Source organism: Hyalella azteca, unplaced genomic scaffold (genome assembly GCF_000764305.2).
Source record: "Hyalella azteca isolate HAZT.00-mixed unplaced genomic scaffold, Hazt_2.0.2 contig4353, whole genome shotgun sequence".
Lineage (NCBI taxonomy): Eukaryota > Metazoa > Arthropoda > Malacostraca > Amphipoda > Hyalellidae > Hyalella > Hyalella azteca.
Window position 1 is genome coordinate 344,363 of NW_025934572.1, and position 24,311 is coordinate 368,673.

General features: G+C 36.4%; 4 protein-coding genes across 4 annotated transcripts in view; 2 read left to right on the forward strand and 2 right to left on the reverse strand.

Annotated features, from left to right (window-relative positions):
* The first annotated feature begins 2,939 nt into the window (after positions 1-2,939).
* On the forward strand, positions 2,940-4,767 carry LOC108682153 (integumentary mucin C.1-like). Its single transcript, XM_018171269.1, has 3 exons — positions 2,940-3,075; positions 3,719-3,865; positions 4,196-4,767. Exons 1-3 carry the CDS (start codon positions 2,940-2,942, stop codon positions 4,765-4,767), a joined length of 855 nt encoding a protein of 284 aa, XP_018026758.1.
* Positions 4,768-11,351: 6,584 nt separating this feature from the next.
* LOC108682158 (amyloid protein A) lies at positions 11,352-13,564 on the forward strand. The gene is made up of 4 exons (XM_047879980.1): positions 11,352-11,406; positions 12,342-12,475; positions 12,592-12,702; positions 13,153-13,564. The coding sequence occupies exons 2-4, from the start codon at positions 12,363-12,365 to the stop codon at positions 13,295-13,297; spliced, it is 369 nt and encodes a 122-aa protein (XP_047735936.1). The 5' UTR covers positions 11,352-11,406; positions 12,342-12,362; the 3' UTR covers positions 13,298-13,564.
* Positions 13,565-15,700: 2,136 nt separating this feature from the next.
* On the reverse strand, positions 15,701-17,794 carry LOC108682157. Its single transcript, XM_018171277.2, has 4 exons — positions 17,698-17,794; positions 17,165-17,322; positions 16,642-16,897; positions 15,701-16,301 (listed from the first exon to the last, which is right to left on the reverse strand). The coding sequence occupies exons 2-4, from the start codon at positions 17,319-17,321 to the stop codon at positions 16,109-16,111; spliced, it is 606 nt and encodes a 201-aa protein (XP_018026766.1). The 5' UTR covers position 17,322; positions 17,698-17,794; the 3' UTR covers positions 15,701-16,108.
* A 3,999-nt stretch (positions 17,795-21,793) lies between these two features.
* Positions 21,794-24,311, reverse strand: part of LOC108682145 (gamma-1-syntrophin) — a 38,595-nt gene continuing 36,077 nt past the window's right edge. The window contains exon 11 of the mRNA XM_047879985.1: positions 21,794-24,047. Coding sequence (XP_047735941.1) covers positions 23,925-24,047 — 123 coding nt within the window. The 3' untranslated portion in view covers positions 21,794-23,924. The remainder of the gene's footprint in view (positions 24,048-24,311) is intronic.

Here is a 24,311-nt window from a genome sequence, read left to right on the forward strand (position 1 = left end):
GGAAACTGTAAATAAATAACATTCAAATAAGCAAAACTGTCCAAATACTGGCTCACTTTCTGCATGTAGCTCTTGTAGAGCTAAACAAAGTCTCCCTTATTTCTCTGAGTGAAGATTGACGGTGTCTCTGATTGCGTGATGTTGGCTTTAAAATAAATCAATAGTAAAGTTGATGTGCCATCGCCAACACCGCTGCAGTAACATGATTTAGATGTATTTTAATTTATAAATACTTTACAAATGGCGGTGCGCAATGCCTTGCAGTACATGAATGATTCATGTACATAAATCAGAAATTAATTAACATTCGGTTTGCTCGAAGTGCAAATGAAAGCAGAATTTGAAAGTAAAAATGTTGTTTAATAAATTCATCATGTTCTCAATAAAATGTTGTCAGTGTGTCTCAATTTTGGTGAATAAACATTGTTTTTATTAAATTTTAAATTATTGATGGAGTGTTTATTGGTATATTCTCTTGAATATTCCTTCGAATATTCCTCCAACTATTCCCTCGAATATTCCCTCGAATATTCTCTCTAATATTCCCTCGAAGATTCCCTCAAAGATTCCCTCCAATATTCTCTCGAATATTCTGTCAAATATGTTCCCAAGTGAAGTTACTCATAGAACTACTTCAGCTAGAATTTCATTGAAAGATTCAATAGGTTAAAGTTCATTAAACCTCAGACATTCTCAATACACCTTATTGAAATAAATAAATTGTCTTAATCGCAGACTAACAAGTAGTAATTAACAGCAGCAATAAACACTGCTACATTTCCCTTAAAATCCTTTTCAATCATATTAGCTAGTAAAACTTCACCCACACATATTGCTGGAGATCTCGATCGTTAGAATTAAAATATTCACGAACATATTTACCCAATACTCTCAATAAATTCACAATAACAAAAACATATTTTTGGTAAATGATACAGTAAATGTTAGCTTTATGACAAACTCACTGGCAGAAAGATGGCCTTGTAGCAGCGCTTCAGCAACACCTCGTTGCTGACAGCCTTCATCCTATCGAGGACAGGAACAATATTACTGTACTTGACATTCATTGTCAAATAAACTGTAGATATATTATCTAGTGGAGGACTGTTACTTAATATTAATTTCAATAGAATTAGCTTATACTCATACATTTGCCTATTTTTAAAAGAGATTGGTCGTGTTAGAAACGAGCATCTAATACATTTACAAATTTAGGTTACGAATGTACACAATTAAAGAAATTTTTTTTTAAAGTAAAAAAGTTCCATCCAAAATTGACCGGTTTACCGCCCATTGCTCACCTGATAGAACCTACAAGCATAACCGTTTCTTATCCGCGCGCGCATCCACTATATAAGTACCTTCGACGTACGCTGCTCATATGTCAGGGCATAATTACTTGTACTTAAAATACAGATTTTTCCTTCACAGACCGCAAAGTTCATCCTCATGCTCGTTTAAAAATTGAAAAGCATCAAAAGATCCTGATTAAATGAAGATGAATTTTTTGTTCGTTTATATCTATATATTCTTCGTGGAACCAAACGAAAAATGGAAATAAATTAGTATGATACAAGAATTATCGACAATGTAGTCTCAGTCGTAACGATATTCTCGATTTAATATTCATAGTTCTAACCATTTTTTCCATGCCACGAGCGACCTGAAACCTTTCTCGCCTGATGGAGGAAAGTTCAATTGCTTTTTCTGCTCCTATGATAGAACAGAAAAATCCTTGTTTAATTTTTCGATATTTCAAAATGCCTGAACGAAATGCCGTTCGAACGACATTACGAAATGCCTGAACGAAAACCTCACCTCTGTCATAATTTTTATCATAGCCATATAAAAGCTTATATAGTTTCAATTATTTTGAAAGATCAAAAATTGATGGTTACTCGTTGAAACGGATAACGACGTTTAAGTAGATAGGATGAAATATTAGTGGATAAACGACCATTACTGAAATATTTAGTATTTTTTTGGTATCAGATCCAGGTTTTTTGGTTTGCGGATTCTATCCTTTCATATAAAAATCCATGCTAATCATTAACGCTTCCCCAACATTGCGATTTTCATGCATGGATCATGCGCGTTTGCAAGAGTTTGATAATCATTATGCTCCTCTTAATTGTATTTTGCTGCAATTATCTGTGGCCGAGCGACGGACATTGCATGTCTCCAGAAAATATGTCAATATATCGAACGAGATGTACCGAGAGTTCATGTTGGTCTTTGTTGAAAAGCTTCATATTTTTACATGGATCGCAAATTATTGGTCGCTCATGAGCTATGTACCACGCACTAGAATGTGCGACTCTGTACAACTCACGACTTTTTGTGATCCCCTTGTTACCTCCACTATATCATTAGCGTTCCATGGTTGAATCACAGTCATGTACGGGAATTATTCCATGGCGTTTTGGAACATAACTTTTCGCTGATGAGAGATGCCGTAGCCAACAAGTTCGAGGCGCAGAAAATCGCAACTGCAAGTCTCGTAAAGGTTCAGAGGCCGTAATATCAAAACTCGCATAAGTACATGTCGTGACCTAAGTACATGTAGCGTCCGATTTCTCGTCTTGATTGGCAAAAAAATCCATCAGTGAATGGCTGACGGAGTTACGAACTTGTAACTATTTTGGATCGTACGGCCCTAGATGCGGAGCAGCAGGGCACTGGTCTGTAGGAGCACGTCCTCTGACGTTGTCTTCTTCCTTTCATGCAGTGACGTTGTAACGAAATTCCCCTCCATTGTATTTTGATTGATAAAGTTTCCTTTTATTTACTTTACAACAAAGCCATTCAACAGCATTTTTTGAGCATTTTCAATATGTCAGCACGTTTAGTTTGAAAGTTGACTGGAACATTCAGGCGGAATAAATAAATTCTTTACGTAATTTGCTTCACTTTCAGGTTGCATAAACCACCGCAGTAAAATGTCTTTGAGTTGTAGAGCACTGCAGCTCATGTTGCTGCTGATGCTTGCTGCTGCAGGCGCCGCTGTGTACATTAATGTACTGCAGGGCCAGGAGCTCGTTGACTCGGTGCTGTCCATGCAGGCTGAGTCTCTCTGTGAGTTAACTATATTATAATTGTTTTTGTAAATCTTTCACCCTTACTGATGCATATATAATATTTTTTAACTGATATAGTATATTTTTTCATATCTTCCGTGCGAATATGTATATATTCGATTAACCAATTTGAGGTTCAGATGGTATCGCTGTTCAGAAGTGTTCAATAATATAGATACATCAATACCCTCAAAAAGTTGTATTATTAACAATGAATGTTGTTAATTTAAGACGATATTTTGTGATTATTGTACTCATATTTCACACGCAGGAATAGTCATGTAACGTTGTGTGTAATAGAGCACTTGTTCTAATTTGCATCCACCACATTCGATGAATCTCTCTAATCTGCATGTATATAAGTATATATATATTTATTTACTGCTGATGTATTGTGTCAACGAACACAGTTAATTCACAGTAAAACGTCTCAGCGTTCGTGCCATGAAAAAAGTTTAATATAAAGTTAATCATGGATACATGCGTGCTGACAAAACAAGGTTCTGAAGCTGTGTATGGCCGACGTATAATTAGTTTGCGCTTATTTTCGATAATTGGAAGGGCGATAGCAAATGCAGGGAACTGAAGTAAAGCGCAATATGCTCCCTTCCTTCCATCTCATTTGTTCTCAATTTCTGAAGGCAAGTGCAAATCGATCTGCTTTGTACTGGTCAACTGTACGGCGGCGACGTACTACGTCAACTCATCGCAGTGCAACATAACACAGAACGCAACAACAGCCCTTGCGCTGCGTGACCATACGCAAGCAGTGACGCTCGTCAAGTTCAGTGAGTCCCTTTCCCATATGTTTCGATACTATTTTTTTTGCATCAGAAAAATCCAAATAAATGTGAATATGCAGAAATTGTTTATTGAAAATTCATTGCTGTCTGTGAGGCAATTAAAACTTCTTGAATGAAGAGAACGCTCTCAATACATTAGTCAATAGAAAAATTATGTCAATATAAATAATTTAAAATAAATAATCAAAACCAAATCTGTAGAGCCGTCTTTTGTGGCGCAGCTGATTGAAATGAAATAGCTTAATAAAACACCTTCTAAGCACGAATGTAATTTCGTTTTCTTTGCTACAAAAAAAAAAAAAAAAAAAACGGCAGACCCGCCTGCTGCCATCAATGTGGCGGCTGTTGAAGATGGAGATACCGCAACGACCTCTGATGCTACCCAGACACCTTCTCCTACCACCACCACCACGACCACCATGGCCAACACCGACACGACTCCTACCACCAGTGCCACGACCGCCATGACCAACACCGGCATGACTCCTTCCACCACCAAGACCACTATGACCAACACCGGCATGACTCCTTCCACCACCAAGACCACTATGACCAACACCGACACGACTCCTACCACCACCGCCACCACCACGACCGTCATGAACAACACCTACTCAACTCTTACCACCACCACGACCGCCATGACCAACACCGGTACGACTCCTTCCATCATCACCACCACCACCATGACCACCATACCAGTGTCTCCATGTCTCACGAATTCGGGAACCGGTTCCATCTTCGTAACCACGGCGGTGACTTGTGACGGCTCAGTGGCAGCTCAGATGAACATGTGTGCCCAGGAGGGCGGAGTGCCGCTCATCATCAAGACGAAAGAACAGAGATCAGCTGCAGCGGCCCGCGTTGGAGGTGAGGTTACGGAATAAGCTATGGTGATATATGCACATATTTAATCAAATTATATTGCAAATCTATTCTATTAAAAGGTGAGCAACATTTCGAGACGCTTTTGCTGTTGAAAATTGAATAATATTGTCCACAACTGAAATCTATATATACTGTCTTTATAGTTTTAAACCTGATAAATTACCGGAAGATGTTATAATATAAAAAAAATTTAATGCTATGTTAGGCTAGATGATGCCTGAATCGAACTATAATGAAACCAATAGTATCGTTTCATCTCTGAACTTTTAAACGTAGTTTCAAATTGATTTATGATAGTATTTTACCGTACTTTTGTTTAAGAAATTAAAATAACCACTGAAAGTAGCAGATATACAGAAGAGGCTCAGAAAGTGTTATGAAATAATTATACTGAGCTACAACTGAATGAATAGTACTATGAATTGATAAGTTTCCTTAAATATATAAACGTATAATAAATTAAAGCAGCATTCATCCTAACATTTTGTTGTACAATTATTTTTAAAGCTACTAGTAAAGCAAAGCAGAAAAGATGGGCACATGGCCTGAAAAATGCTTGATGTATAACAGAAAATGCATTGAAATAAATGATCGTCAATCGTTATTGAACACATTTGTAATCAAAAAAGGATATAATAGCTTTATGTATATTTTTTCATACCTACACAATCTCTGTGCGAAGATTTCAACAGAATGGGTTTCAGCAAGTCCGAGTTGCTGCGTGAATTTCTTCGCTCCAAATTGAGAATCATCAATCGAGCCTATAAATTTGTTGATTTGAACTACTAGGCATCTAAAAATATTATTTCGTCACTTACATGATTAATTTTGAATTGTTGTTTAATTCAACAGCCCAGCAAGTGGATCTCTTTCATTTAAATCTGGTGCTAGGCAAATGTGCTTGGGTGACTGCGCACTTCAGCAACAGCGAAGTTACATGGCTCGATGGTTCGGCTGTCACGGACTGTGTCTTCAGCTCAACGGACTTACTTTTGTTTACAAATATAGCTCCGTCTGCAGTTTTGAACCAAGGTGGTAGCCTGATCCCTCATACCACTGTTTGCGTTCCGGGGGAGAATGGCTTTCCGGTGTTGTGTTCAAAAATTGCATAGGGTGATGCGTAAGTCGCCTCTTGCATGGAATTATAGTTTGTAGCAACATCACAGACAATACTGGCATAAATGTGTCATTCCGGAGAAAAATTACGGAAATTAATATATAAATTAATTTGCTCTTAATTACGAGAGTTCTATTGCTAGATATAACGCCTAGGCCGGGTTGTATTGGAGAAAGGAGTAGCGGGAGCGGGATCTCGCTATCTGTGAAAATTCTGCGACGTCTAAAACCAGCGTAGTCTCATTTACTATACTATACTATACTATACTATACTATACTATACTATACTATACTATACTATACTATACTATACTATACTATACTATATTATACTATACTATACTAAGAGAAACCACGAGATGTACAACGATAATAACGCACGTCATCAGAAGATCCAAGTTTCGAGCTCTACACCAAGAATCATCAGTACGATATGGTCACGATTTCCATCAAGAAGAAGCGGTACGATTGTATTCATCTTCAACCGCCGAAGCACCGCATTGAGCCGAAGTAACATCATCGACGATAAAGACTACGCCACTATTCTGAAGTACGGTCGTTGTAAACAACCTACGGCCAGACTGGCCGTGTGGCATCTATATCAACGAAATACGACAGCTATGAAGAAAGAGCAACTGTGAAGAGAGACGCTTGCGGTACAGCTGCAGTACGGCCACTTGAAATACGGCTGCGATGCGCGGGGACATCCGCGGTACGGTCGCGGAACGTACAGCCGTAAAAATGTGCGCAAGTTACGGTCGTTTACAACAGTCGTACTGCTCAACAGAACTGCAACGGATCACACGCTTTTTTTCCGGTAAAATTAGATGATTTTACATGATGATGATTTAACTGATAGATTTTGGACTTTGTGTTCAGCTCGCCTGTTTCATGTACTAGAGATTTGTTGTTAACATAGGATGTGAACTTAAATTTCTCAATTTAATATGAAATGTATCAGTGTTTCATTACACCCTCTCTCTGTACTATATTTTGCCGAACCTGTCCAAAAAGAGAACCGTATATCATCGTGCCAAATCAAGTGCCACTCGGCAACCACCTGACAAAACGATAAGTAATGAATACCGGTATCTTGAACCTGAACCTGATCGTAACGTGAAATTGGTGGAGTAATCACTCCGAGTCTCCAACTTTAAGATATATGAGAAGCTAAGTAACGCAACGTCTGTCTCTTTTATTATATTTTTTTTCCTATTTAATCAGCTGCTATCAATAACACCTTGCATCGCTCCAGATACGTATTAATTGTGAAACAGTTTTTACACGAGAGGCACTAAACTTACAGGCTTCAAGTTCAAACCTAAATCGAGGTTAGAAGAACATTGAAGTTGGTTGCGTTAGCATTATTTTCTTTACCTAATATTTCGCATACAATCTTATATGTCTGCAATACGAATACTCATCTACGAATTGTACCGCTATCTTCTAAAGTGGCCGATAACAAGTTTCTACAAGTGGAAGATGAAAAAATTCGAAAGTTAATCGCAGATTGCCGCGTATCTACATCGTTTTCCAGTCTCAATTGAGAATAGTTTTTACTGTACAAACTGCTAAAATTATGGACAGGAAAAAAGGAGAGTAAAACGGTATCGGTCGCGTCCAGTCCAATAGATGGCTTATAAGTTTCGGTAAGATAATTGCAGTTCAAAAGCAACAATGAAAATCTACTTGATGAATTTGCACAAACACAGACTTTTTGCACAAATAAACAGAGACAAATTTGCACAAACTACTAAGACTTTTTAAACTCTTTGAAGAGAGAGCTTGAGCGAGGAATATGCTACAAAACCTATGTTAAATATCGTTGAAAATATATATCGATTCGTTGTGCAAGCATAAGTTTTTTGTAACGAAGACTAATCACAGAACGTTTACGTAATGGCAAGTAACCAGACTAAAAATTTCTGACAAACTACCAAGGAAGAATTTTTTCTGTGTATTTTCTTTTATTTTCTAATTAAAATTGTTGGCGGAAAGAACAACTTATGTTATAAATTATATGACTGCAGTTCATTGCATAATAAATAAATTCATTCTTTAAATAAGACTTTCGGAACAGAAACAAGTAAAATGTCTAAACGCAAGAAATATTGGTTGATTTTGATTTCGGTAGACGAAAATTACTGATCGCCAGTAACCTGGACATATGTAACTAAGCTATAGGAGTCTCTGGCCACAGCCGAGCTGGTATAGGCGCTGTCGATGAGGACGTACGCATGGTTGAATTATTAATACATGTATTAATTGAAGTATGGGCGTACGTATGTTGAGGGTTTCCGACGCCCAGCTAAGAGAGGTCCATCCTCAAGCAGCCATTTCTAACGCTGAAATGGTCGTCGCTGTCGCTAGGAGTGATTAAATAATTTCTGCTACGATTAGAGCTGTGACGATTCACGTGTGGTTTATTGTATTGTATTGTCGGGTAACGCACCGTTGCAGCACTGAGGCCTTTTAGGTTTCTGCTTTACAGGGCACTATCAAATCTGGGCATCTTCGTCTTTGTGTCATAATCTCAAGTTCCAGGGATCGTTCCTTGAGTAGATGACATTCAGCTGTAACCTCTGCGTCAGCACTCTTTCGTTGCTGTTTGCATTCAACTCATCTTGTGATTACTCTTGATTGTAAATGTGACCTTGCAATCACCATGCTATTAAAGGCTTTGGTTTCATGTTAACGGCAGTTACTTTGCACTGCGGACCAGTTTAATTGTTAGGCAAGTCACAGGTTTGCAAGTATTCAATTTATACGTGGTGTACTGCTGGTTTGGTCTTATTTACTCCTAATGTTGGCTTTAGGTAGAACAAATTTGGGCCAGATATTGACCCCAATTTGTCTGAGAAGTTTTTTCAATATCAACTACTAGACGAATGTTGTCAAAGCCATTAGTGTGTCAAAATATAGTTTCATGAAATTAAACATTACCTATCTTACGACAAAGTATACCTGAACGTGAATAATGGCTATCATGTCACCGCATGTAAGGCAATAATATCATGAGAACTACCTGGCAAGAACATAACAGTCTTAGATGGTATGGCATTCGTCAGTTGAAAGAATTGTTAAGAAACCCATTCTAGTATATTTTCAGTCCCCAAGGCATTTATGATTCTAAATAAACGCAAAAAGATGCATTGCTGAATTTTATTTCCGCTGTCAGCTGCCTGCTTCAATAGAGAGGACATTAGAGCGATCGAACGATCTACATTCATCCAAGCAGCCACAGCGTTTGATAACAAACATGAGGTTCTCATGTTTGACAAACATGAGGTTCTCATGTCTTGACAGACATGAGGTTCTCATGTCTTGACAGACATGAGATTCTCGATAAGTTTTAGTTTCGAATGTAAAAATGCGAGTCATATGAAGCGAACCTTGATTTAACTTTTTATATACACAACCAGCCCGCATTGGATGATGCCACAAATTTAATCACTTCTTAGTATATTGGATTTCTTTACTTAAAATTTATCTATTGCAAGCTGTGACACAGTGGCAGGCTTCTAATTTACGTTAAAGAAAGCTTTTCAAATCCACAATCACATTATTCTAAAAACGCTGAATAATGTAGAGCAATGGAGAAAACGCAGGATACCAGTTACAATATTAATGGATTTTCTCTTTGAACTAAAAATTCGTATGACGAACTAGTCAATGGATAGTTTAAGCTGTAAATTAAAGTAAGATGAGCAGTAAATGCTACGAAAAGTTGTCATATAATATATGAGTTAGTAAAAACAATGGGGCTCGTCAACTGCTATATGGGCTCAGAGCGCTACTTGTAACAATATAGCGTTACATTCGTACACATTTTATATACATAATATACATTTTATCTTATTAGCAAAGTAAGCGTCTTCATGACTGTTATCAAACTCATTGAAAATATTTTGTCATTACTGGTTAACTTCAACTTGTAGTTGAAATTGATGGTTATGAATATTACGATTACGATGTTTGAGTTTCTAGATTTGTAATAAAAGTCCAAGATTCTCTGATCCATAGGTTCTGGAATTCTGGAGCTAAATAACTACTATGAAATAACCACTAATTGCAAATAATTTAAGAGAAACTTGTTCACGTTTAACAATAATTACTATTATTAGAAAATCTCAAATTACCTATATTTCAATTATCATTTTAATTTTTCGTTGTATTTATTTCGGTTAGAATTACATGTTTGCTCCTTTAATTAGGTGGGGGCTAACAAGAAAGTAATTCATTGAGCCTTGCTATCAATGACCGTGACACCTTAACTTCAATGTTAATCAACCGCGTTATTATATACTCTTAAATTTATTAAAAAAATTCTTTTCAGTGCTTAATTTACAAGTCAAATGGTCATAGTCTGCCTTTCCGATCGTCTTACACGCGTTCCCCCAAGTTATATGGCCTATAAATTGCCTCTCAAATTACAGGTTAGTCGCCAACAAATTTAAGATGGGGGCGTAAGGGGTTGTAACTACTTCAACGAAGTGAGTTCGTTTAAGACGCATCACGATTTGTTCGTTTTTTTTTCTCCAGTTTACTGGATTAATACGAACTGCACTGATGTCAGCGTCTAAGCTTTATTGAACATTTCTTAGTCAACGGGGACGCTCGCTCCAAAAACTCTATTTTTTGCTTCATAGGCTTCCTGGATGGAATTATCGAATATAATTTGAATTTGTTTAATATTTTTGGGATTCAAGCCTAACACAGAATAATACATTAGGAAAAATACACCTAGCAGGCTAGGAACGTATACAGTGTATACTTTGCGAATTTTTCTCTGTTTTTCGATGCCTGCCGCCATTACGCTTCTGCTTTTAATGTATTGTAACAAAGTGTAATTTTCATGTGTAACTAAACAGAAAAGACTTCGTCAAGAATTAATTTTCCCAAGAATGGCTTCGCTTTTATAACACTTCGGAAAAATCGCGGTGAGCTTCATCCGCAAAATTGCGATTAGTAAACGTGCAGAATGCTCATCATTCGAAATATTTACGCATAAACTTCTGTTTTGATCACAGTTCTCAGAAGCGAGATAGGTGCATGCGTGGATATGCTTATCGATCAGAGGGAGTAGAAGGACGATTCAAGCAAAAGCTTTTCTGAATAGCGTAACCGGATCCACAAGGCACATGACTGAGCATCTTCGAAAGTTAACTATGAGCACGGGCAAACGTGGGTATACGTATAGCAGAGGGAGAAGAAGGAAGATTTAAACAAAAGCTTTTCTGAATAACGTAACCGAATCCACAAGGCCCATGACTGAGCATTTTCGATAGCTAACTATGAGCACGGGCAAACGTGGGTATGCTTATAGCAGAGGGATGCGAAGGACGATGCAAGCAAAAGCTTTTCTGAATAACGTAACCGAATCCACAAGGCACATGACTGAGCATCTTCGAAAGCTAACTAGAGCACGGTTAAACGGGTATATAATGTCGACACTTCAACATGGCATCCTCATTCATATTTGGGATAATCTCTGAACCCTTCGTCGTTTTGAAGGAAGCAAGGTGAGTTTGCTGCAAGACGTAAAAGTTGAGGCAGCGCTTCGAGAAATAGCGGAAAGTTCAAGATTAGATCGTAAATGCAGCTAAGATACTGGCGCTGGTAAAGTGGGTGAATGTGTAGGGTAAGTGCCAGTCCTTACCCTCATAGAGCGTGGTATGAGAGGAACATAAGGGTCGAAATCAAATGAACATGATCAAAGATGTTTTATTGACTAGTTATTGTCACTTCGAATAAGTTAGATGTTAAAACGTACGAGTATTGAAATAAAAATACCATTTTCAACGTAGGGACCTTTTGTGAAGTAAATATTGTCAATAATTGTTGTTTAAGATATGAATAATATAATATGAGAGTTATCTTGAAAATTACAAAGATGCCAATTCGAATGACAATGAGCTGAACTAACCTACTGCAAAGATCAACTTGAAAATTTTGTTTTAATGTAAATGCGCCCTAAATTTCTGAAGCGGTCTGCCAATTCGATAAAAATCTATAATTTATTCCAAGTAATATAACTCGCGATTTTGGTACCTTGCAACTGTAAGATTGTTTACTTGACAGCCCATCAGTGGTTATGAAATGAAAGACTAACAGGGCGATCCCTGCAGTTATGTGAGAGGTTAGCTTGGCAAGTGAAAGTCAATAATAAACCAATTTTTAAGTAGTCGATGACTTCTATCATCAAGTTGAAAAGAATAATCTAATGTGATATACCGATGTCTTTGCGAGCCAAGGCGAAGGCTTCCGACGGACATTAATGATAATGGGTTTCGCGACAAAAATTTATACATTATTTATTTAGTTTTCATGCGCTATTGGAATATTTCTTGCCCATAGTTAATTTCTTTAAACATGTGTTTACTATTTCAAAAATGTTGGATAGATTGACAAATTCCGATCTAAGTACTTGAATAAATACTAATTTCCCTGGGACTAGTTTCGTTCCAGCTGCAGAACCATGCGCTTGATCCTCGCGTCCTTGGTGCTGGTCGCACTTCTGCTTCAAACGGAAGCGTGCAACCATGTCGGTGAAGCGATGGGGGGGGCAATGGATATGATTGACGCGTACCAGTGAGTGATGCGCCGAGCGTATATACTGTGCTCATAGATATATTGTATAAACTATAACAACAAATATTTTAAAAAATTATTATTAATTATCCCTCACTTGTTTTTTTTCCATACAGGGACATGCATCAAGCGGACTATGTGGGCGCGGACAAATACTTCCACGCCCGAGGCAACCGGGACGCCGCAAGCCGAGGGCCTGGGGGCAGATGGGCGGCTGAAAAAATTAGGTAAGTTGGCAGATTTGTCATTTTCCATTTGTTAAAAATGTATCTGCATTTCTTGCGTCTAGATTTAATACCAAACCACAGGGTTTTAAGAATAGTTTATCGTGGAAAACTTATAATGAAATATCGGGATGATGTTTTATTGTGTGAAGTTGATCGAAAATCTATATGCCAACACTTGATGTATTTTGAACATGCTCTTTAATTTACTTGACTAAAATTGTAGTGTTTCATGTCTTCATTTTTGTGGGCCCTTCAATTTGTTTTCAATTAGATTATTTTTTCAATATTATGAATGATCTCTTGATGCAGGCCATATTGCAGGTACTAACTTTTACCCATGAACTTCTACCTTTTTACTTGAAAATCAAATAACTTTTCCATACAATTAATTCTAGAAAAATTTCGCGACTTCAAATCTTTTACAAACATGCGTGATAATCTTGCCTGCAGTGACGCCAAAGAGTGGTTTGACCAGATCAGAGGTGATCCCGCCGCTGACTCTGAAATGGATCAAGAAGCCAACCGCCTCGGCCGCGATGGTGGAGACATCAGCGTACTCTTGCCCCCGGGCATGGATGAGCCTACAGATGACTGAATGTAGATGTGGACTTGATTTTTGTATCCGATGATTACTTGCAACTAAATTTTAGTTTATCCTTACCAATGAATCAAGAACAAGTATGAATTCGGTTCAGTTTAAACGAAATTGAGTGGACTCTATTCTCTATTTGAAGGATATTTGGGGACTTATTACAATATTGAATATTACATTGAAAAGCCAGAAATAAGTTGCTAAAGGTGCACTCCAAAATAGTTTTTCCAAAAAGTGCTTCAATCGTATGATATATATATACATATAATACAATGGAATATAATATTATATATCAAGTGTGATTTATCATATTATATCACATCATGTCTAACATTACTAGTTTTTTTTCCTCTAATGCCACTCATTCAATTGAATTCACACTTGTCTTCGGCTTGTCAAAGGGTAACTGATTCAATGTTCAGTACACATTGCATTATCGAGAGAGGAACGAGTCGTCATGTAAAAAGATAAGGGCCAAAAGGAGCAGGTTTTGCTGTAGAAGTGATAGGGTTCAATTGAGAAATAAATCGACCTCTTAAAATTATAGGCTATAACAGGAACAACCTGTCATGTAAAAAAGATATAGTAAAATATACCGTGATAAGGTAAAAATTCTTACTCAACGACGATGAGCTTCCCTTTCCTCGTTTTCATCAAAAAATTTCAATTGAAAACATTTCAGTCAATATCTTATTCATTGCCATTCCCGAAAAGACGTAGATTAAGTGTCAAAAAATTATGAATAATAATAATGCTTCAAATTTTAAACTTATTGCATCATGATTTCATCCATAATTTTTCATTTTAACGATTAAAATAATTTTGATCGAAATTTGTCTGTCTTTCTGACGAGAGCATAGGAGTTGTTAGGAGTTACTTTAAACGTAAAGCCTGAGTATAACGATGATCAGAATGCTTTAACTTCGCGAGAAAGTATGAAAGGATTTTAGTGTTTCAGATTTATCAAAAAAATTAATGACATTTTGACTCTGATTCAGTGAATTTGAACACGACCTCAACTGTCAGAAGCAAAAAGAAATTTCATAACTACTCTGACTTTCCCTAGCTTTTCCGCGTCACTGATGAATTTTGTTCCTATTACTTTATCTGCATACCCGCATGCCTCGGCTGGCGGTCTGAGTGAGTAACACGTTACATTAAAATTCAGGTGCACTCTACATTTGCAAATTACAAAGCATGCATTTGAAAAAGATTCTCGGCTTTTGGGTATATTATCAATTTATAACATAAAGAAAAAGTTGGGAATTATTATTGGTGTCATCGTAACAACAGGATACTAAGGGTGGAATGAATTTACGGGAAAAGACCTCGTTATATATTATCAAACTCAGTTTGAGCAGGCAGCAAAATCTTTTACAATTCGGAAAAATCTTCGGCACTAGATTGTTTTGTATTTTCATTTGTTAACAGAATTTCTTCTGCATCCAAATTTCTTAGTTGATTTCTTAAATACTTACTGATATTCTCATAATTGAGATTTTCACACGATTATTGTTCAGTCAGTGACTACTAATTTTCTCTGAAATTTGCGTTCTTTATGATGGTCTTTTGCAGGCTCTTCTTCCTAAATAAAATACGAATGTTCACGCGGGTAAGATGTAGAAAAATGTAAAAATAATGGTATATGTTTATCGGCTATGCAAATTGACAACTAAAGCGTACCGAAACTTATTTGTACTGGAACACGTGATGTCATGAAGAAGTGATTCACGAAAGAGCTCTAATTACGATGATTTAACCCTTGACACACGAGGTGCTACTGCTATGTGCCGAGCGCCTGCGACGGCCGAGACATAATCGTCTCGGAATTTCAACTTTGTTGAGACAATTTCGCAAATATTGCGACAAGCGAAAGTAAACACTAATTACCTCTGGATGTCAACACTAGCCTGTGCCGCTAAACACGACAAAGGACCAAATTTTCAGAGATTTATCGCTTACTAATTAATTGGAGAATAAATTTTGCAGTGATTTCTGCAACCACGAATTTATCTTTGGCCTCGATTTTTATCATATCATTTAGGTTTCAAAAATAAAATATCTGATGACTTGATCAGTCGATTTTTTAGAGAATTTTCTCATTTATGGAAAAAATGCACTATTGTGCTCGCCATGTCCGTCTGTCTGTCTGTCCGTCCGTGACCTCAAGTTTTCGTCGACAAGAAAATGCGCTCTCTGTCACTCACTGCAGTGAGTACTGAGTTATATTTTTTTTCATTTATCAATGTACTGATTCTCTTGCGAAAGTCCAGACTGCAGAATATGAACTCTTCAACCACTAGCGACATTATACTAAACTACTTTCACTGGCAATCTCTACAACATGACAACTCATATAACTATCGAATATTTGATGAAAAATAAAAGGCGCTTTAGTTTATTTTTTTTATTTTGAAGAAAATAAGGAACTTTTTAACTATTTTAACAAACAGTGCTGCACCTGAACTTTTTCAACATAATTATTGAAAGGCATCGTTTATTTCCACTTAATAAGATGTGTTGTATTTGAATTTAATTATTTATTATAAGCAATCGCGTCGCGCGTTATCAAGAAAATGGCAAAAGGACGAACATCACAAAATTGAAAAAAAATCATTTTCTATATCAGAGAAACATAAGCCAAACAATGAGTCTGAACTAATTTATATCGCGCTTGATTTTGATTAACGGGGAACTTCTTTGCTAGTCTATTTGAAAGCCCTCTCTAAAATTTGGATTTATTTAAATTAGTTATGCACCTCCTACTGGATTAGAGAGTGGAATTCAAATCTTTGCGTCAGCGCAGTCTAACAATTACAAATCAAGAGCCATGGCGCCGGAATATCGCTGGTAGGCGTCCATGATAGCAGCCCTGTCGAGGGGACACAAGTCAAAAGTCTCGGCACAGACGTCGGTAGAGGCGGCCTTGCTGCCAACCTGCGCTGCGTAGTGGTACAGTGACGCAGGCTTCTGCATCTGTGACGCCTTCAACGGACGCACATCTCTTCTGTACACAAGATAATGTTTATATAGATTATTATGTTAGTAAATCTTCATGGCGCTGTGAGTAAATAATGTATGGTTTCGGTGATAAAAGATATTTGTTTGCTGAAATAAATGTTTTCCGCTTGGTGAATGCTTCTAGATTATTTAATTAATTTTTTAAAAGATGCAATGCTTAAGCTTTAACTTAGCATTCCCGTAACTAAACGGCAAATATATGAATGAAAATGCGCATATAAACCAGATACGTTAAGCAAATTATCACTTATATTTTCTATATCACAATCCTATATTATGATCACCTTAAACTGCATATTTTTAGAATTAAATTTCACACTAGTCACCCAAAAATTTCCAAGATCTGGAGCTCAGTAGGCGTGAGCTGCTGGTCGTCTGTAGCCTGGAGTTCGCAGACGAGTCTCTGGCCACAGCCGAGCTGGTCGGCGCTGGCTGCGAGGGCTAACAAGAGTTGAGGGTTGCCGACGCCCGCCGCGCAAGACACGTCCCTCCTCAGGCGCCCATTCCTGACGTTGCGGGCGATGGCTGTTGCCGCTAGCGCCCCTACAACTGCTGCAGTGCCAACGCCTGCTACTCCAAGAGCTGAAATGAAAAAAGTGTTAGTTAAGGGAGTGAAAAAGACAGGATTGAAATGATCGTGGGTCAGCTTTTTTTGCTCTTAGATTGCAGTGTTAAGCAAGTGTGAAGATCATGGAAATTGCATTGTTCTCTCACTCTTGACGACTCGTTTTTTCTGCTTTTATGCTGTTAAATGACTAATGTACGCGTAACGAATGTATTAATCAATATCATAATCACAATCTATAGCTAAACTTAATTTCGTATTGAACATAAAGATGGCACATATACCAGCAGTAGCCGCAGTAGCAGCCGTAGCAGACGATGCTGAAGTTACACCAAAGCCGATAGTAGCAGCTGAGACGCCCGCGGTGGTGCTGATCACTCCGGTGCCGAAAGCTGTACCAGCGACCGCCAGTACCAGCACTACCATCGCTGAGACTCCCATTCTAGGCCAGGAATATAAAGAGATCTCAAAATTTTATCCCACAAAAAAAATGTTTGATTAACTGCAAGAGTCGTTCATTGATTCGATTTTTCTTTGTCTTTATTTTTTTGAGTTTCATTTTCATTTGAAATGATGTAATTGAATAATGAATGAGTCGCATTCCGATTTAATATCCACTATTCAAAAAAAGCTGATCGGTAATCCAGCAGAACATCTTCCACCTCTCGATAGAAATTTGGGGCTTTGTTGAAGTTAAAAAAATTTGACCCAACACGAATGAGGTCGGTCAATGAGGTATTTAATTTTTCATTAGGAATTTAGGAGCACGTTTAGGTTTTTAACACTCACAATTAGTTCGTATGTAAATAAATTTTACCTGTCAGGTTTGACGAGTATGAACACGCGTGAGGAAGGAGAGGTTCGGAGGGAAGATCCGTTCGTTCGAAGAGTTCGATGTCGATTGACAGAAAACTAATTCTCGTTGACTTTATAGGCAAAGCTCGGCATGCAAATATCGAGTTACCGAGCTATTACTGCGCGAGGGTGAGTGTGTGGTTACCTGCTTGCGCAATGGGTGATTAAAGAGCGCTAATGGAGCTCTTCACCTTCAGTCTTCAGCTCTTTACCTTCAGTGAATAACAACCATCAATGAGGCCGTAAAGTTCAAAGACTATTGACTTTGAACTCTTTGAACGTTAGTGGCGATGTTGCTACTCGCCTGTAATAGGTTCTGGATGAAATTTCGGTGTTGTGCGAATATCTAGTTAAATCTGTTGTTTTTTGATGAATTTCAAACTGACAATATTGTGGAGTGTAGAAATTTTTTTAATTTTTTATTGCGGTTGTATTCTGAATGAATAGTTTTCCACAGAATCAATGAAGTGGCAGTAACAAATATCTTCTAACAAGAATTAAATATGTTCTTGGTAATACCATATTATGCTAAGTAGCGCCATGTGCGTCAAAAAATTTAAAATCAAGATATTTCTGGTGATGAGATATTACCATTTGCTTCTGATGTTTTTTTTGTGCTTAGCATGAACATGAGCAATACATGTTTGGAGAAACTTGCAATTCTCTGCACAACAACAGTCGTTCGCGCACATCGCAGCTTAGTTCCAGGTTTGTTCCGCACTTGAATTTCTATCTAGTAAAAAAATGACTTTCATCAAAATACAATTAAAATGTAAGTGAATTTAATTGGAGGCAGTACCTATCAAAAATGTACAAGTCTTACTACCAAAATGCGAAAGCTGGCAAATTGAAGCTACTCATTGAATATTATTCACTCTTTAGGATAGAAATTAGGAATGAAAAAATTATTAGGTGCCAATATACACAAATTAACTTATAATAATAATTTTAACCATAAGCGATAAACTTATATCGCCCGAGAAAATTTTTGTACCGTCAGCACGAATAATTGAAACACACTCAATCTTACCATAATTTTTATTGAATAGTAACAGTATTATTAGAGACGAAGAAATTTGTCATCAGAACAGAAACCGCAACAAATTTTTCGTTATGACTACACTTTCCAATGAAAGCTATTATTGTCTGGGAAAGTTGACTATGATATAGAGAGGCGCATACACTTTAATAAATACGACAAATAATACGAAGGCAAAAATCCTGTGAACACAAATTTTTCTTGATTCCATTTGAAGGTAAGGCTTTGCGGATCCATGATTTTAAAGTCGCAATTATTAACAAAAATGTACTCGATAGTATATTTAATGATACAATTATCATAAAATATACTATCGATGATAAGTATATGACACTGTTATCGAAAGCTGAAGTAACGAGGGTTGTGTGAATGATCGATTTTTGTAAACGGCTTTTGTTCTTGAGGCTGATCGAATTGACCGGTCGTTATTTAATTCTTCTTATCAACTGAAAATCCTGTCGGTCATCGAATAGACCGGGATTGAGAGATAGAATTCATTGAACCATTCGATCGTTGTCAATTATCGTAAAAATGGATACTGATAATTCGGGAACAATCGACATAATCGTTGTTTGTTTAATTGATCACGTTCGTCCTCTGAATTATAAGTAAACGAGCCTAACCACAAATAGGGTTTGGTTTAGAATTATTTGCCTAATTTGAATGATAAAACCTATCACCTTTTGGGAAGGAATAACTTCATTCGTAAACCTCAGACGAAACGTATTGAATTGCTATTAGCCATGAACACAATCACAACAAAATGTCAAAACTTATTAATAAATTTCCAGTCCCAATCAATAATAGGAAGATACCATGCGATTTCACTAAGAGTAAAACTCGGTTGACTCTTTCTTAACAAATTGAGTTAACTATGCATCTGTAAAGCGTTGTCTAACAATTGCAAGTCATTAGCAAGTCTCCTGTAACGACCGGTAAGGTTAAAACCGCAAACCATCGAACAACCTTGGAAACAAAAGCCGACCTCTAAAAACCGCAACATCGCAGTTTTCTACTTTCACAATTTCATTTAAAAAATAAAATAAACAAGAAGAAATTGGGAAATAACCGTGCAATCAGTCTCACTAACATCAGCTTTTACATTTGAAATTTCTCGCAAAAAAATTAGTTATTGAATAATCCCATCTCAAACTGGTTGAATTTCTAATCTTCAGCCTAAAACTTCATGTTCATTAGCATAAATTTTAATCTATCAGTGTAATTTTATACAATATTCTATCCATAGCGTAAGTTAGAAGGCTTGAAATTGTGGGCAGAACAAAAACTATGGTCAGTTAAAAGAAAAGTTATTGACGAAATGTATTAGCGACACCTCAGTGTCTACTGTTTTAAATAAAAGTGTACTATCTGTTCTAAATAAAAGGGTTCTCTGTTCTAAATAAAAGTGTTTTATTTTTTCAAAATAAAAGTCTTCTATCTGTTCTACATAGAAGTGTTCTACCTGTTTTAAATAAAAATACTGGTACCAAGTCGTGTTTTCTTGCACGCTCAATATAATTTATAGAATTTTGACAGGACATCTAGTAATGTACTGTTATACTATACAAAGGAATCATGAGATATGGATTAAAATTAATTTCCATAATAAGACAAAGAAATCACAAACAAAATGTCAGAATAAATCTCAATACTAGATTAATGATATATTCCCTGTACTGATAAACTTTTCCTTATGCCTAATAGATTAATAAATTTTATTAACAGGATAACAATAATTCATATTGAATTAGAGAACAGTTCTTTTGTTGATAAATGTCAAGATAACGCATCAACAACAAACACTACCAGCAAGGAACCGTGACGCCAGAGAACATTTTCCCGGCACCCGATGACGTCAAAAAAATTAAAGTTTAAACGATGCAATACGATGAGCATGACTCATCGATGACGTCATAAAATTTAAACGATGCAATACGATGAGCATGACTCATCGATGACGTCATAAAATTTAAACGATGCAATACGATGAGCATGACTCATCGATAACGTCAAAACATTTTAACGATGCAATACGATGAGCATGACTCATCGATGACGTCATAAAATTTAAACAATGCAATACGATGAGCATGACTCATCGATGACGTCATAAAATTTAAACGATGCAATACGATTAGCATGACTCATCGATGACGTCATAAAATTTAAACAATGCAATACGATGAGCATGACTCATTGACGTGGCTACCGATGCTGCAGTGACTCTCCGTCAATTAATTAATATTGCAGAAATTAAAAAATAAGATTTGTTGTGTCGTGCAACTATACCGTTTAAATATATTTTATCTTCTCAATGAAATTCAATAATCTATCACAGGTTCTGATTAACAAGACAAACCTAATCAGAAATAGTTCATTGTACGAATAGAATTTCAATCGCCTAATATCATAAATTGATGTATAAATATTTCGTTTTTCCCGATTCAAACGATTTTTATAAATTTAAATCAGAGGTATATGAAAAAAATTTTGCCGAAGATCCAATATAAACATTGATTCCAATTTTCTAAACATCATCACAAAATTCAAAAAGAATCGACATCAAATTTTCTTTTACGTTTTTCTTCCACATTCGATTGTCAAAACGCAACCTGCAGCGCTGGAAACACTTAAACGGAGAACAAACATTAATTTAAAAAGTCTCATTCACTTAATTAAGGAATTGCTAAAAGACATGTTATTTAATTAATTAAAAAATCGCTGAAAAATGTCTCATTTAATTAATTAATAAATCGTTTATAAATGTCTCATTTGCTTAATTAAAAAATCGTTTAAAAATGTCTCATTTCCTCTATTAAAAAGTAAAAAATCGTTTAAAAATAACTCACTTACTCAATTAAAAATTCGTTTAAAAATGTCTCATTTTCTTAATAATAAAAGCGTTGAAAAATGTATCATTTACTTAATCAAAAATCGTTGTAAAATATTTAATTTAATTAATTAAAAATTCGTTCCCAAATGTTTCAGTTAATTATTAAAATAACTCAAAACTGTCTCATTAAAATTCATATTATAATGTAAGATCGACCAATGAATAAACATAAATAACTGAATTCGGCTCATCGGAATGATCGAATTATGCACGACGGATCAAGTTTGAGTGACGAAAGAAAACATGTCACGAACAAGTTAGGCGCTGTCATGTAACAGCAATGACACAAAACCGTAAACTAATATGCTTAGTGTGTAATTTTTAGAATTTAACAACGAAACAAAATTCAATTTCCCTTTGGTTTTAAAAGTTATAGTGAAATTAGAGTCAGAAGCAATTGATGATTACTGAGTCGCATCTCACGAGACATGCAGAGCGAAGAACCAACAAAGGTAGATTGTTTCAATTATTTTTAGACAAAATTTTTTAATTAGTTAACCGAAATCGAAACATGAAAAATCGCAACCGATGAACTTCGTATAAAAATTTCAACACAAAAATTTAGCAACGCAATTAACAGTTTCACGAACACGAACACGTGACTCACAATGGGAGGGTTAACTCTACAAAGTTACTAAGTAAGTATTTGAATAGTTTTAAGAAGATTCATTGATTATGGATTGAAAAGAAAAATTCATGACTATATATTGTTGAAATATGTCAGCTATTTTCACCAAAGGTAATAAATTTCGTATCAACGAGATAACGACTGAGTTTTTAAAAGTTCGTTAGCTTGGTGATGATACCGAAATTCTGTTCACTTCTCAAAATTCAACAATGAAGGAATAAACGCATTCGTCATTGTAGCCAAAGGAAGACATTGAAAATTCAACAAAACAACAGCCGCCATATTTCTTTAGGTCGCTTGATATGCAACGTTCTCTCATGAAACTAGATGCGTATAACATTCCGACAATGTTTTTCTACAACAGTATTTTTTCAGAGCTTCAGATTCAGTGGAAACCTACGTTTTCCTCTTGGTTTTCATCATAAAAAAGGATAATTTTCAACATAATTCAGAAATGTTACTGAAAACCCTTTGGCGTTTATCGTGGACTGCAGCGTATGTAAGGGATGAGCTAGCACGTTGCCACTTTCGTTCTAAGAAATCATAACAAACCGTAAGCTTTTCCGCCAACAATATTTTCGTTCAGAATAATTTCAATTCAATAACAATTCTTTTACTATACCGTAAAGGTATCCGACCGAAGCATTTATTAATTCATATACAACATTCTTAACGGATCTCGCTTCACGATGCACAACAAGAACTGTTATGACCATTTAAATAGCTACGGTGCGCGCTGGACGAGTAAATCTCTTTAACATTCCTAACGACAACGGATCGTCAATACTATTTTCACAAGGTTACCTTAAAGCTATGAGATCTTTTATGTTAATGAGGGCAAGGGTGGGAGGAGAATTGTGCTCACCGACCATCAACATCAAGTGCCAAAAAACAAATCATTAGGAAAAAGACTGTGCTCAATTTAGTGGATCTTATTTCTATAGGAAAATAGCCTGAGATTCTGAGAGTCAAAATAAATTGGGAAGCACATACAAAAAATTCAAGCATTATATAATTGATTTTTGCCTTAAAAATCGCTACTGAATGTTTTTCTGAGAAAGTATTTCACTATCCACAAGCTAATCTCATTCATCCATGTTACAAAACCAAAAACAAAGCATTGGCAATAAACAAGATTTACTGTACAAATATTACCTGTTCTTGCATTAAATTTGTTAAATGCAGTTGAATACTTTTCTAGTGCCGTTTGACAGAAGAGCTGTCACTAATTTCTCTCTCAGATGACCATCTTCAAATAATATTTTCGCGATCGAATGACATCTTATAATACAAATTTTTTTACTCGTGGAGCTAAAATATTAGGAAGTACTTTAAACAACAATTTTTCAACGACCGGCTTGTAGATTTCAGAAATCTTATATTCTTTATCAGATATAAACCAATTAGTGAAATTACCACAGCCAACAAAACACGCGAAAATACGACCATCGCAGACGTACGAGCGTCAGGCGAACGTTTGTGGATGCTGCCTCATGCAGAGGACTTGAAGACGCCGGCGTCTTTGGTTTCTTCGTCTTAAGACCCCGGCGTCTTTGGTTTCTTCGTCTTAAGACCCCGGCGTCTTTGGTTTCTTCGTCTTAAGACCCCGGCGTCTTTGGTTTCTTCGTCTTAAGACGCCGGCGTCTTTGGTTTCCCCTTCAGGAAGCTTGGGTCGACGGCGGCGACCTTGGCTGTGAGGAAGGCGTGCATGCAGAAGAGCAGGTTCTGCAGGTTGGTCGCGCACTCCAGCTCCTGGACACGAAATAATAATCAATATCAGTTTTTCATTAATTTTTTTCTACCTACACTAATTTTAACGTGATTATAAGGCAGAGTTCCTTCTCACACTACACGCTGTGATATCCTATGCCATTTCAGGGGCTCGTAGCCTCTGCCATGTATACATTCATGAAGAGTTTGCTGCCACACAATCATTAAGAGTTTATAAAAATCGTTCATTGATTTTATACAGGTACGGTAAGTAGAGTGAGTGAAATTCTTATGATAGACACATGT

What these genes read in the sequence shown, in the direction of transcription:
- LOC108682153 (XM_018171269.1), top strand. Translation starts at nt 2,940, where the DNA reads ATGTCTTTGAGTTGTAGAGCACTGCAGCTCATGTTGCTGCTGATGCTT. An exon ending in CATGCAGGCTGAGTCTCTCT is followed by an intron (nt 3,076 to 3,718) that starts GTGAGTTAACTA and finishes CAATTTCTGAAG; the next exon opens with GCAAGTGCAAATCGATCTGC. An exon ending in AGTGACGCTCGTCAAGTTCA is followed by an intron (nt 3,866 to 4,195) that starts GTGAGTCCCTTT and finishes AAAAAACGGCAG; the next exon opens with ACCCGCCTGCTGCCATCAAT.
- LOC108682158 (XM_047879980.1), top strand. Translation starts at nt 12,363, where the DNA reads ATGCGCTTGATCCTCGCGTCCTTGGTGCTGGTCGCACTTCTGCTTCAA. An exon ending in GATATGATTGACGCGTACCA is followed by an intron (nt 12,476 to 12,591) that starts GTGAGTGATGCG and finishes TTTTCCATACAG; the next exon opens with GGACATGCATCAAGCGGACT. An exon ending in TGGGCGGCTGAAAAAATTAG is followed by an intron (nt 12,703 to 13,152) that starts GTAAGTTGGCAG and finishes TCTTGCCTGCAG; the next exon opens with TGACGCCAAAGAGTGGTTTG.
- LOC108682157 (XM_018171277.2), bottom strand. Translation starts at nt 17,321, where the DNA reads ATGGGAGTCTCAGCGATGGTAGTGCTGGTACTGGCGGTCGCTGGTACA. An exon ending in TGCTACTGCGGCTACTGCTG is followed by an intron (nt 16,898 to 17,164) that starts GTATATGTGCCA and finishes TTTTCATTTCAG; the next exon opens with CTCTTGGAGTAGCAGGCGTT. An exon ending in CAGATCTTGGAAATTTTTGG is followed by an intron (nt 16,302 to 16,641) that starts GTGACTAGTGTG and finishes TCTTGTGTACAG; the next exon opens with AAGAGATGTGCGTCCGTTGA.